Genomic DNA, 14,815 nt, shown 5'->3' on the forward strand with positions numbered 1-14,815 from the left:
TGAGTGTGTGTGTGTGTGTGTGTGTGTGTGTGTGTGTGGTGTATGTGCACATGTGTGAATGCCCACACACGTGCATAATAATATTTAAACAATGAAAGGAATCATTGAACATAAACACAATGCCCACTGTGGAACCCTGAGCACTAACCTACAGCAGCAACCACGCCCACATCTCTAAGCTGCTTAAGCTTTCTTCCCTACCCACAGCCAGAAGAAGAAAAGATACGCGACAAAGAAAACTAATATCACATTTTTTTAAAAAAAATAAAAACAAGGAAAATGAAAACTTAGAGCAATTAGAATTACTAAAACTGAAACTGGATGACTGTCATGTATCTAAGGTCTTTAAAAGTATTTAAAAGGAAAACATATGCAGATAATTGCCTTTAGTCCTACAGGAGGGTCGAGAACACCTTTACAGGAAATATAACTCTGATGGCACCGTGTCTTCCCTATACATAATCTGTTGCGTGTGTCTTCTGGAAGGGGTGTCTCAAGCACTTTCTGGCAATCTTTTATGATTACAACTTTATAAATTCTAGTTTATCTTATAAAAAAATCAACATTTCAAAAGGGAGGGTGTAGAGGCAGGTATAGTGCCCCAAGCATATTCCAGTGCACAGACATGTGGTTAGAGGCAGGAGGACTTGAAGTTCAAGGACAGTGAATCTGGGCTACCTGGGACCCATCTAATTTAAAACAAAACAAAACAAAAATGACATCAGTGTTTACTCTGTTGCTCCATCAGAAGCTTCCCAGCGCACATAAGGCTTAAGCTCTACCTTAATAAAGGGATTCAAATCCAAAACGCAGCACACGGTGAAATAGGCTTACCCCAAACATTTCCCTTTTAATCTGCCATCCCACAGTGCTAAGGATTTGTATTCTAAGGATGTGAAATGGCAAGTCAGTTCAGCGAATGCTTATTGAATTACCATGTTTTTAAAAAAAAAATCAGCACTCACTGTCTGATAATGAACTGTGTCTGTAAATAGTGTGCCTCTTACACTGCATTACATTAAAGCCGATTTAACAGCACCACCACCAAAGACCAAAGCTTACCGTCTGGGTAAGGCTACTTTACCCTGCAGTCCACTCATATATGCCCAAGTATAGAAACACCCATTAGTATTCCAAGATACTCTGAACCAACTTACATCCCAGCAATTCAAGGAAGACAGTTCCCACCCTAAGTAGTAAAACCACCAGCCCTGCGAGCCTAGGCCCTTAACAACCCCAGGACTGGGATACAGAGGCAGGCTGGTCTCTGAGTTGTAGAACACCTTACAGAGGAAGTTCCAAGCCAGCCAGAGTTACATGGAGAGACTGCCTCAAAAGGAAGGAAAAAGAAGGCAAAACCATGTAATCGGGAACTGTTTTAAAGTAAATTTACACCTCAATTGACACTCAAGAAAGAAAGGCAAGCTTTCCTAACAGTACTAAAAAGTATCCAGCTTGTCTGCCAAGTCAATATGCAGTGTGAGCGCTGTCTCTTCGCCTGCTCTGTCCTGACCTCCTCTGTAAACACTTCTGCATCTACTGAGGGATTATGGATGTATTCAAGGGATACAAAACAAAGCAGGCAGTATGGAGTGACGGGCACTCAGAACACTTAATCTGATCACCCTAGGCAAGAGTAGCTTAAAGACTCCTCAAGCCCTCCACAGAGAAGACGGAGCACCCCAGCTCAGGAGGACTCAACAGAACCACCATCCTCCATTGCCTCCCTACAGCAAAGGAAACAAACACCAAGATCTCAGTCCTCCCGCCAGATAAAATCAGTCTCAAGACTGCACACTAATCTATGAATATGGCAATCCCTCTGGAAAGTCTCTTACTCCTTTAGAATAGCAACAGGACTTTAAAAAGAACTATGCTAAAACTCATATGGGAAGCAGAGACTATCAGAAAAAAAAAAGTATGTCATTTTATTTAATACAAAATAGCTTTAAGGCACAAAATCGATTTTCCATATTTAACACTGCTTTTCAAGTCCATAGACATTCTTTCACGTTTTCTCATCACAAGAAAAAAACTGCAGTGCAAATCTGCTTCCAGAAGTCCTGCTTCTTGCGTCTTTATGAAGTATACTGAGAAGTGTACCTTACAGCTCACATGGGGCTTGGTCGGCCTTCTAAGCAAAGTTCTCTTCAATAGGGAGCAGACTTCAAATGTGAGAGCAAGTTACTTCCTTCTCCACAGTTCCCTTCCCGATGACAAGGGCTCACCCAGAAATCACACTGACAGGGGAAGACCAGATGGAAGTGTGGCTAATTTCCAACTAGCTTACCTCACTTTTATTTCAAACAAAAATCTTTTCCAAATCGTGCTTTCAGTAATATAATTATGTTATGAAAAATAACATTAATGAGCAAGAAGCCAAAACATTCTAATGCTATCTTACAAGTAGAGAATCATTACATACTAATTTAATAAGAACTGTATGTAAGAGCATTTGCATGCACTATTTATATCTAAATAGCAATTTTTGTGAACTGATGGCTGAGAAGAGTAGTCATTTAAAAGGCAAAGCTGGGCTAGAGAGATGGCTCACAGATTAGGAGCACTAGGTGCTCATCTAGAAGACGTGGGTTCAATTCCCACCATCTGCATGCTAGCTCATGACTATTTGCTCTCTTCTGGCCTCCCAGAATGCAAATGGTGCACAGATACACATGCATCCAAAACATCCATAGACAGGAAAAAAATTTACACAACAGGCAAAATTAAAGCAAAAACCAGTCATTTCCATCACCTTTGCTTCAAAGACTGCATCATCTATAAAGCTGATGAAATTATAAACTGAGCCCATTCTAAGGCTTAGAGCAAAGCTGTTTTTCATGCAGCAGATGAAGAAACACATGAGTGAGCAAACTGAAACCCCAAACTGTGGAGCACTCTCATAATAATGGCAGCCACAGTCAAGCATTCGCCAAACAGCCAGCACACCGCCCAGTCTTAAGAGCTACACACACTTACTTGTACCGAACCCTGACGACCTCATGGGGTGGGTTATTGACTCTTCTGAACTAATGAAAAACTTAGGCTAAAGACAGTTATTTGCAATCAGACACATCTGAAGTCTATGCCTGGAGCAGTCACACTAACAGAAAAGCTAACAGACATTTAGTAGGTGAGAGCCAGGTATAAATGTTCCTAATGTGCTGGACAAAACTCACAGAATTAAACTGCCCAATCAGCTACAAACTACTGAGAAATGCAGAACAAATCCCAAAAGCTAAATAGTTATCACGCTATATATTCAATTATAAAATTCACAGTATCACAGATAAAAGGGTATCTAATTCTCATGCTAAAAGCAGCCCAGACTGCCCTCTCGGAATGGTACTGCAGTGAAGTAGAAGGTGACAAATTTCCAACTCAACATTCTCCCTGCTGTGCTCTGTCGTTTCTCGGGTGCTTTCATCCTGACTCACCCCCGAGACTTCACAGAAAGCAGGCAAGCCCTTTCCCAGAGCCCACTCTGCCACATGTGTCTAGGGTCCATACTACTACCCACCTGATTATTGTAACCCAGGAAGTTTCGCTTGCTCTGTCCTTTCGGCCATGATACTGCTGCCTGACCAAATACATGCACACGAATCATACTTCCTTCTGCCAAGTATCTTTTTATATGATTTCTAGTGGAATAACACTCCAGGCTAAAATTCGGTTGGCTACTCTCTGTGGGGTGCATATGTGGTGGTGCAGATTCACATGTGTGTACATGTGTATCGCCTGAGGTCAGCCTTGTCCTTTGACCTAGCGTCTATCACTGGAACCTGAAGTCCAGCTTTGCCAGGCTGGCCAGCTACCTCCCCAGCACTGGGTACCAAGCACACACCATTATCCCTGGCTTTAACATGGGTCTTCCAAGCACTGAAGGAACCCAGCTAGCTTCCCAGGCCTGAGGACACTCTTCCAACCAGGATGCTCCCCTGGCATCCCCTCCATCTGCTATTATTGTCTAAGCCATGTTTATGCCCACAGGTTTCCTTGCTCAGAACTTTTCTGATTCTTCATACTGCCATTCTGTATCCTTGTCTACCAGTGTGTAGAAACGCTCATGAAGGGCTGGGAACTTAGTCTGGAATCGGGCCCTGTAAAGACAGTGAATCTCTATGCAAGTGTCTAGCTGCAATGTTGGACTAGTCCCAGCCCTTTGAGTGGAACTAGATGCCTTTAGAAGGGCAATACCTTCATTTCCTTTGAATTACACACCTCGACACATTGAAATCTGAACTCACAGAACTGTCCTTGACTCAATCACCCAACACAGCACCTTAATTTTAATTTCATTTTAAGAGAAAGACAAATTCCTTCATCAAAAAAGGCAAGAACTAGCATTCAGGCCACAAGGTCTATAATCTAATGTCCGTGACCTCACCAAATGAGCTCCCAGATACAGACACCATTACATTACAACTGAAGACTCCATTTCATCAAACTGGACATCGCCCCATACACTGAACTTTCCATAAGTCAAGTCTATAGAAAAGGAGGTTATTCAATAATTTCCTCTCAAATTATTGGACCTTTAGTTAATTAGAAATTCTGTTTTTCCTTAGTCCTTTAAATATTAACATTAAAATGCCCCAATTTTACCCCCCATTGTTTACAGATAGCATATTATGTTAAAATATGATCAAGGCCATGCTAACTTAAGAAGATAAAGCAATTTGCATCTACACCTGTGACCGAGAGGTCTAAAAACACCACTAAATGACTCCATTCTTCAGTATGTCCTCTCTCCCCAAAGTTGCCATCTAGATTACCCATAAAAATCAAATGTTATTTATTTCTCTATGGCAAAAAAAAAAAAAAAAGGAAAACAAATTATATCACTACTATATGACCTGGTATATAAAAATTGTGTTTTCCTGTTTCTTACCAATAAATACATGACAAGCTCCTGTCCTCTTTAGAGGAAAAGATGGGTGATAGAACAGAATGGTATGTATCATTAGTCATGTATTGTACACGAATGCAATAAATAGATTAGATGTTTTGCTTCAATATTGGTTACATATTAAGGATTCAATTTTCGATACCCTTAAATGCAATCCTTACATATCCAATATCGCTTACTCATTCAGTCTTTTAGGTATGTTTTGCTTTGAACTCCATGTAAGACAGTCAACTCAGTCCGCACTGCCACCCCTAAGAAGGTCCCATTACATAAGAAGGTATCCATTACAAACAGGCTATGTTTGTATCTGGGATACCAACAGCCCAGTCCTATGTGAGAAATTATCTGGTTTTGCTATATAATTAATCAAAGGATATTTTATTTAGAAGTACCTTTTTTTTCCTAATAATACCCTTTTGGGGAAATGCATTCTCGACAATAAAAGTTTAAAATGGGAAAGCACAGAAGGACTAGAAGAAACCAGCTTAAAAGAGGAAGCCAGAACAAACGTGGTACTAGGCAGGCCTGTAAGAAACATGCACATTAAAACAATGTGGAGTTCTAAGTTAGGACACATACAGTTAGATGTCTTCAATTAGCAAAGAAAAATAACCCAATATACATGTTAAGCTAAATAGGTCTCTGTCGTTTTCTATAAATCAGAGTCACAATAAACAGAGCTGCATGCTCTTGCTGGCCCTCACAGAAGGAATGACTAGGGGGATACTGCAGGTAAGCAAGCCAGCTGCAGGTGCTGGGCAAGAAGGAAAGGCAGTAGAAAGAAGAGACTCAGTACACAGTGCTCTGCAGGATTTCTAGGAGAAACTCTCCCTGTCATCAGATCACTTTCTCTCACTAATATTTAACTATACAAGCCCAAAGGCTCTTGTGAGGGATTGCTCTGAAGGTCTGGTCCTTTGAACTAGGAATTAACACAGGCCTGACTTGTTAACTCTATCTGTTGGATGCACTTGCTAATTATGTACATTAGAGTTGAAAGTATTTGTAAGACAAATAATTGCTTTACAGAGTCAGCTTGCTGATGGCACATATAATTAAATATAAAAAAGGACCAAATGGCTGTTAAAAAGTTATATAATAAAATTGTTGAGGCCAGGGGAAACAAGAAAGAAGAAGAAGGAGGTGGAAGAGGAGGAGGAGGAGGAAGAAGAAGAGGAGGAAGAGGAGGAGGAAAGAAAGAAAAACAAACCTTTGAAAGAAAAGTAAAATAATCTAAAAATAACTGATTTTTTTTTCCATCAGCCACATAATGGAATGATTTTGTTGGAGGGAAAAATCTTTCAGTTCCAAACAGCACTTCTAGAACAATGCCAAGTGATTCTGATCCCGAATTTCACTGAACAATGAGAAAATTAACTATCTGTATCTACAAAAGAAAAAAAAAAGTCTTTTTAAAAATAAAAACATCTAAGCAATTGAAGTCAAAGAATATTCTAGACTTGACAATTTAGCTATTTGGCCAGGAGCAGCTTATGCATGTTGCTGCAGAAATCATCAAGTTAAGACTTTACCATTAAAGACAGGCCTGCAGTGCCAGTTTTTGAAGTACATTTCGCAGAAAGCCCCCATTCATGTTTTCAAGGCAGCAATCATCAAAGTTAAACTCGAGGCATATTCGGATGCCATATAGGGTACCTTTTGAAATATCTTAAAAGACTGCAAGATTCCTGGTTTGTGCTTAAATCAAATGCTGAAAACCCTACAATGTAAATAGAATAGGCCAGCTCCTCCCACCAGCCTAGCTTGTCAATAATAATGTCCAGTGAGCTCACTCAGTGGCTCGTCAGTTTATTACCAGCATAGCATCTCAGTGTGGGCTGGTCAAGTATGTTTAAATGTCAGAATAAAGGCAATCACACATCTTAATTGAAGATAAATAGTATAAAAGAGAAAATGAGAACATCTTCATTGTTCAGACCACAAAGATTTTCTTGAAAAATAATTCTTGTGAAAAAATCACTATACCAAAGCTATCCAATCCATATATACAACCAGAAAAAAAAATCCTTTCTAGACATGGTAACGTACTAACTTAGCAATTTTTGCTACACATAACAGATTACAGAAGGCAAAGTCTTTCAACACAGAACATTTATAGCTATGCATTTTACAAAACAATGTCCTGAAATCTCTAAAAATTGTTAGCCCTTCTTATTTACGGAAATCTAATTTGACAATAATGTGTTTTGTTTTTTTTCTGGATGGACATGTGGAAATTAAATCAAATACAAATCAGCTTCTAATTAATAGAGTAATGACAGTTAAATTCAACATCCACTATGTATGATAATTTAACAAGCAGTTCACATTGCCCTGAACTCTGAACTTTGGCCTTTGAGTGTCATCTTTAGCAGTGGGCTTTAACAGTCCCCAAATACAATTGGGCATTCCCCCAGGATCTTGCAGTCATTACAAACAACTCTACCATAGATAGATAGATAGATAGATAGATAGATAGATAGATAGATAGATATAAATATAAATAGATATAAATATATTACTATATTTATAGAGTTTACTATAACAAACTCTAGACTGCTGTTTTGGTTCATGTGTAGGAAGGACTGAGAGCCAAGAGCCATTCTTAGAGCAACATACACAGGTACACTAAGGCAAAGCCTGCACCACATAATTTCTTATAGCACAGATCTTACTACTTCATTCTCTAGACTGAAGAGGAAAAATAGGGTTAATGAGCAATATAGGCAGACTGGGGAAAATGAAGCAAGCGAACATATTTTTTTTTTTTTTTAAAGAAAGGATACAGCCTTAAAGCACCAGTCTGAGTTCCTACCGCCAGGATCTTCTGAACGGGATCAAAGGCCAGGGCTGAGGGCTGATAGGGGAATCCATGGCGAACAGTCTGGGGATGGTCAGTGACATCACAGGAACCCACCGAGACAGCAGGCAAAATCCGAAAACAGAACAACCCACAGGCGCGTTAGAGTTGGACCCAACTACACTGGATCAAAGCACACACAGAGACTTAGAGCTTTAAGGGGAAGTCAGAGGTGGGGTTGGGGGGGAGGGTGGACTCTATCCTAAGGAACAAGCCACAGAAGCACAAATCACTTATACTCCTGCTTTGCTACAATGCTAGTAACTTCACAGAGGGCAATTTTCTATGAATAGCGTATATTATTCCGTTTGACGCCACGTTACTCAAGTTCGTAGTGGTCCAAAATCCTGTAAAAATCATTCTGAAGGGTGATTCGTATTGCATCTTAAGAGAAATCACCCAAACGCAGCTTTATTTGAATGCTAAAGGGTGGGGGATTTCTAAAGAAAAGTTGTCATGAAACTAATAGAAGGATTTAGTCAAAGAACCAGCATTTGCAATTCTAACGATGGAAATGGGTGCGAAAAATAATCCTGTAATTTTTTTTTTTTATTAAGTCCGGAATGATTTTAGGACATAAGAACCGAGTTGTATGTAGGCTTTTAAGCCACCGCTGGAGGAAGGACCGAATGGCTAACTAGGAGGCCGGCAATTCTGGATAGGGAGGCTCATATTCCTTTCTCACCTAGCAGCTGGGAATTAATCCGCTGCATCATTCTTTCTGAATTACATACAAGACCTTGTGGCAATCATCGGGCCAATTCACAGACAAAACCCTCCGCGCTAAGTTTTTAACCAAACAAGCTAAAAGAATCCTGTGACTTCAGGTGGTGAGCCGTTCGCACGCATTCTAAGGAAAAAGTGATGCGCAAAAAAAAAAAAAAAAAAAAAAAAAAAAAAAAAAAAAAAAAAAAAAAAAGAAAAAAAAAAAGAAAAAGAAAAAAAAAAGGATCTGGTTGAACAGGTTTGCCTTGCCCACAGACGACGTTCATCACACACTGCTGGAAAATTTCGACGTCAGTGGAAGATAATAAAATATGCGCGAGTAGAAGAAGTATTTCCAGACCAATGCTACTAGCATCTGGATGGGGATTAAAGGCAAGGGAGTATGCTTGGGTTGCCTTGAAATGATTGCTTTTTAGGAAAAGGAAAAAAGACAGCGACTTATAAGAAGTAGGGGGATCTCTGTCCAAATCCCCCAGCAAGGCACGTCTGTCAAGGGTGGGGGGCGCCTGCTTAGAGCGATGAGCTCTATTGGCGCGCTCTGCCCTGGCGCTCCCAGGTACTGCCCAGCGGCCCCCTCAAACGACCCCAATCTTCCCGCGACAGCTTGGCCCGGCTGCGCGCTCCCCGCTCCCTTCACCTTGCAGAGTTGGAAGTGTTCGGACTGGAGCGTCTCCTGGATCTCCGGCTCCCGGTTCCCAGGCGGGTGCTGCTGCTGCTGCTGCTGTTGCGAGGCCGAGGACGAGCCCGCGGTCAGGCCGTCCAGCACCTTCCTGATGTTGAATTTCCTCATGGTCTCGCCCAAGGGTCTCCCCGCAGCGAGGCCCGGGGAGCGGAGGAGGCACCGGCTGCGAAGGAGTCCGAGCCGCCGAAGCCGAGCGGCGGCTTCGACCGCCGGGAGCGAAGGAGCAGAGGGGAGCAGAAGATAATCCCAACAGGAAGGGCTGCGACGCCGGGCGGACGGGCGGACGGGCGGGCGCGCGGCGGCGAGCCCTCTTCCTCCGAGGCCGCCGCGGCTGCAGTGGCGCCGGACGCCGCCTCCTCACCTGGTCGCGGCCGGGCTCCCGCCGTCCCGCGCCGCTGCCGCCGCATCCATGGCCCGCAGCCCGGCAGTCCCCCCGGCGCGTCCCGGGCTCGGCCTCCGTTCAGCGCAGCCGCCGGGCCGGCATGGCCCGGGCACCCGGGAGCGGACTCCGCGCCGCCTTGTCGCTCTCTCCCCGGCCGCTCGCGATCGCCTCCCGTGAGCCTCGGCCCCTGGCCCCTCAACGCCCGGCAGAGCAGGCGGCGAGCCGCGGTTCCAGCGCCGGCCGCGGCGGTGGCGGCAGCTGGGCCTCCGCGGAGCGAGCTGCCCGGTGCGCATGCGCGCCGCCGCCCCCGCCCCCGGCCGGCGGCTTAAATCATCCTCCGCCGAGGACCAGGGGCAGCAGCTGTCGGACCCGCGGGCTCGGCGGCCTCGCGCCTCCAGCCCTATCACTCACAGCTCCCGCCGTGTGCTTTCGGGTTTGCTTTGTATCTGGGCTCGCCACGGAGCATCCAGGCAACGATTAAGTCAGTGGCGAGATGACAACTAAGAGACACCCGAAGGGAGAGGAGCCCAGCCTCCTCCATGAAGGTGTTGCTGGAGGTAAAACGAGGCTGGCGGGTGGAGGCTAGACTGGGATCGGTCCCCCTAAGGGGAAGAACCCCAGCGATCCCACCTTGGTCACCCATCATCCCGAATCCATTTGGCAGGCAGGGTGGGTGGCAGCCAGCACTCCCCGCCACTCCTTGTTACCAAGTCTCGTCTACCTGCCAGTGTAATTAACCAATCGACAGCCCCCTGGAGTCTCTCTGAGATCATCAGGCGGGAGAAGGAGGTGAAGTTTTTTTGCTCAGATCTGACCGCCAATGTTCCTGCGTGTCTCCCAGAGTGCTAAGAGACAGATGAGAGGTTCAAGTTTGCAATTGGTGCTGAGGGCGGAGAGAGCAATCCTTCTGGCCAGTGCATTCTATAAGCAAAGGTGATAGGGCTGGATAATCAGAAAGGGGAATCTTTGGAAGACCTTCTATAGCCAGGGGGTTACAGCAAGAAGCCAATCTTAGGTTTAGTAAGACCCCGCCCCTACCAGGGCGCGAGGGTGGGGTGGGGACAGAAATGCTACTAGGATTTGTTAGTTCCGCACCAAAATCAGAAGCACGTCCCTTTGCTTCGTTATTGGCTACTTTCTCTCGTTCAGGACAGTCTCCTCACAGTATTGGCCTATGGGCAGACGGAGCTAGCCTTCAAGAACAGTCAGCAAACCAATTAGGCTTGGCGCGCAGGGCATTTCGGGAAGTGTAGTTCTCGAAAAGTTCTGTCCACCAAGAAGCAGCCTTTCAGTTGGAACTTTTTAAAACTTTGCTTTATGGTTTAAAACTTGTTGAAGTAGGAAGTTAATTCACGGAAGGGAGGGGACGTAATAAATCAAATTTAATGTCTTTCCTAAGCTATTTGTAAGTTTCTAAACTATTTGCCTCTAAACCTTTGGTTTATTTAATTCTCTGAAACACACTTTGTCTAGTTTGACACATTGTATTGGGCACAGAGAACTTAAAAACGCAATACTTGTCTTCAATAAATGGGTTGCTGTGTCAAGGGAACGACCTCCCATAACCAAATGTAAAATCATATGAGTTCAATGGTGGGGGTCTGATGATGGACATTGAATTAGCCAGAGAAGGGCTGGAAATGAGGATAGCCATCTAAAGCTGAATGAGCAGGCAGTGATCCAGAGGTTCAAGAGGAAAAGATCTTCCCAAGGGTATAGAAGGAGACTTTTAAAAATTGAACTACCTAGGTAAGGTTCTTAAAAATCCAAATGACAGCCAGGCCACAGAGTGAGTTCCAGGACAGCCAGAGCTACACAGAGAAACCCTGTCTCAAAAACAAACAAACAAACAAACAAACAAAAAAACAGAAAAAAAAGAAAAGAAATGAAAAATCCAAATGACCCCACAGAGAAAACTACAGAACAGGTAAATACTATGGTATGTTTTTCCACTGAGATATCAATTAAATTTATTGAGTAAATCATCATCACTCATTTAAAAATTCTAGGGAAACCACAATTTTCTGTCCAGAGGCCTTGTGATGAAGCAGGAGATTTCTGGCTTCACTGTGCCTGACAGGAGTTTGAGTCCCTGCCCTGTCTATCTATGCAAACATGGGCACCAGAAACAGATTCATCATGTGAGATGCTTCATGTATAGAAATAAGACATTACCTAACTAGAGGGAGAGGATAGAATGAACAAAGAAGCGTTAGTGCTCCATTGCCTTGCCTTCTGACGCTCTTCAGCATTCTCAATTTCTTGGTCTATCAGGAGCTTTGAGATGAAAGGGAACTTTAAGGGGTTACCAAGTTAAGCCAGGCCCCTATTGTTTTGCTGTAGAGTTATTGCTTTGATTTTCATCTTATCGATCTCATCAGATTATTAATTCATCCTGCCATGCCCACGACATCAATCTAGTAGAGCCCTAGAATTGACGATGAATAGAGACTGGCTTTATAATATTACAGGACAGTGGAACATATCCAGAAATCCATTTAGTAAATAATAGTAATAGTAATAATAATAATAAGACCCTTAACTAGTTACTATTATAGTAGCAAACATAAAATTATGTGCCCTCAAATTCCTTTTATTTCTTTTTTACTTTGTCTTTATTTATTTCCCCTGTGTGATATTTGGGGTGGGGTGGGTGCCACATGCAGGGACCATGGACAGAGATGTCAGAGGCCATCCTTCTGAAGCTAGTTCACTCTTCCACTATGTGGGTCTGAGGATGGCATTGACCTTGGTTATTCAACTTAGCAGTGCACACCTTCACCCACTCCATCTTGCCAGCCCCTCCTGGTACTGCTTGTAAATCAGTTTCAAGTGATTGCTTTTTTAAAAAACAAAAATTAGGATAGAAAATTTAAGAAATACATGCAAATTTTTTTTTTACAATATGAGAATTTGCTATAGAGTACAAAATTTAGTAATTTAGTATTTAGCAATTTAATTTTTAGCAGAAAACATCTAATTTTGTAGCAATTTCTCGGCAACCTTTCTGTTTCATCTTGATGAATGAATCACTAAGTTGACTTCAAGCAGTTCAATAGCTTCATGTCTTTGGATAAAGGATGGTCTCTTAAAGTTTTCTAACCTACCTATTGAAGAATGAACTGTGCTGTATCTAGCAGACCACTGCCAACTTATCAATAAGTAGATTGCACTTAGCTGATACAGGGAGAGAATAAGCAATGCTGCCTTACTTGATGCAAGGTAAAAAGAAATCTAACCACAAGAACGAACTCACAGATGACAGAGAGACAGAGACAGACAGAGAGAAGAGGGAGACAGAGGCAGAGAAGAGAGAAACAGAGACAGAGAGATGCAATGCAAAAAATGCTATAAAATTTCTGAACCTACCAGTCTTCGTTATCAGATGTAATCATCACCTGATTGATGAAGGCTATGTAAACGGCAGTTGGATGAAGGCCATATACAGAGGCAGTTGGATGGTGATTGAGATAACCTGAGAGTAAGTGGTTTTTTTTTTTTTTTTATGTTTTAATTTTTTATTGGCAGACTTTCTGGAAAGTGAATAAACTCTACACCACTGACTAACATTCATTTTTGATTGACTTGACTTTAGTTTATGAAGTCCCAAAGGGTTATAAGAATGACAGTAAGTCACTGTGTGACTTAGCAGAGTATTGAATTTAAATTACTTGCAAGTTGCAGCATAGATGTTAATTAATTCAGGCTCCTCTTTGGCAAAGGGCTTTCTCGATTCTGTTAAAATGATGGGCCTGGGTTTTCAGTCAGGTGATACTGCTCCCAGCTCACTGACTCGGAGGTAGGAACCAAACCCTTGACTAGGAATTCTGGGAATTGTGGATAGAGTTATGAAGCTCCCAGGTTGGCTGGACTCTGTAGTCAAAGAGAGATAAGGCTGGGCGGTTTATTTGGCTTCACGTATACTCAGCATGACACATGAGGCTCAAGAGCAGCAACTATCATTCCACTAGCTCCAGGCAGGCAGAAAGTAGTCTGTCCATTCCGAACCTGCTGCTCACTCCCCAGCCGCCTTCCTCGAATACCCACCCACTCTCCATTCCTTCCCTTTTTGTGGAAATTAGCTAAACAGACTTCTCCTTTTACAATCAAGTCTTTTAACAACAATTTAGATCCTCACGGAGTCAAAGAACGCATGGCTGTGTAACCATCCTCCACTGGCTACTTTTAGCTCCTCCTCTCAATTCTCTGACAGTTCAAAGGCTACTGCAGTAATCCAGCCAGGGCGGGTCACGTGAGCCAGGAGAGCTATAGTGGTAACAATGGAAATTGTCAGTCAGATTCTGAATTGTATTTTAATACCAATACCAAGGGGGATTTGCTGATGGCATAGGGAGAGAAAAAGAAAAGGAGCAAGATGCGCACCCCAAAATTCAGCTGGAACACCCCAAAGCGCTATACTGTAGCTTACTTTCCACAGTTATGCCTTATGGGTAGGTAATTTCCTGTCACTCCGTGTACCTTAATGGACTTCACAAACACAATCGGCTAAATGAGCAAGCCGTGCCAGAGCACAGCAAGCAGGATCTACCTCACTGCGATCTTGGTCCAGCTCTACCTAACCTCTCCAGAAAAACAGAGCAGACAGACTTTTAAGTTAGACATCCAAAGCCTGCACAGTACCTTAGCCACTCTAAAATTTTTCCAAGCTATCATTAAGCTCTAAGCAAAAACATGTCATAAAGACCAATTAGGTCAAGTGACGAGATAATTCCAAAAGTACAAAGCAAAACTAACAGAAAGAACCATTTATGTGCCCTTGTATATGGTACGAAAGAACAATCTTGTCAAGTTCTCTCTGTAGGATGCCCTTAGGTGATTGGTTCTTCAGGTTCTCAAGAATTTCAAAAGTCATTTCTACAATAGGAATCATGTTTGGTAACAAATGTGTATCTCACTATTTTTTTTTAATTAAGGTACCTTATTTTGAGATTTAAAGATTGCATTTTTGAGCATTTTGTTCAATTTTATCCCAAGGATGGCTTTGCTTCTAAATCACTCAGGAAAATTAGATTTAAGAACTGAAGGGCTGACAACGAAGTATCTCACATAATTAACTCACATGTCGTAGCAGAGCAAGCTCCGAGCACAAGTTTAATTTCATTTTGTTCCCCTGGCCACACCCTTACTGTCCACTGGAAGTTCATCCCTTGTGGAACCTGTTTGACAGTGATGTTGTTGCCTGGAACAAAACCCACAGGAAAAGGAAAATACCCCAAGCCAAAACAGTGTGTCACA

The 14,815-nt window shown here is 42.8% G+C and overlaps 1 protein-coding gene across 3 annotated transcripts in view; it reads right to left on the bottom strand.

Moving 5' to 3' along the window:
- Stxbp5 (syntaxin binding protein 5) overlaps positions 1-9,680 on the bottom strand; it is a 140,978-nt gene extending 131,298 nt beyond the window's left edge. Inside the window, exons 1-2 of one of the 3 annotated variants that reach the window (XM_021221148.2) lie at positions 9,133-9,680; positions 7,696-7,793 (exon numbers count right to left, since the gene is read on the bottom strand). In XM_021221148.2, the coding sequence (XP_021076807.1) occupies positions 7,696-7,793; positions 9,133-9,285 (251 nt within the window). In that variant the 5' untranslated portion in view covers positions 9,286-9,680. The remainder of the gene's footprint in view (positions 1-7,695; positions 7,794-9,132) is intronic. The other 2 variants (XM_021221150.2, XM_021221149.2) reach the window with 2 other exon arrangements.
- Positions 9,681-14,815: the final 5,135 nt, after the last annotated feature.

The sequence above is a fragment of the Mus pahari genome, chromosome 21, assembly GCF_900095145.1.
Source record: "Mus pahari chromosome 21, PAHARI_EIJ_v1.1, whole genome shotgun sequence".
NCBI lineage: Eukaryota > Metazoa > Chordata > Mammalia > Rodentia > Muridae > Mus > Mus pahari.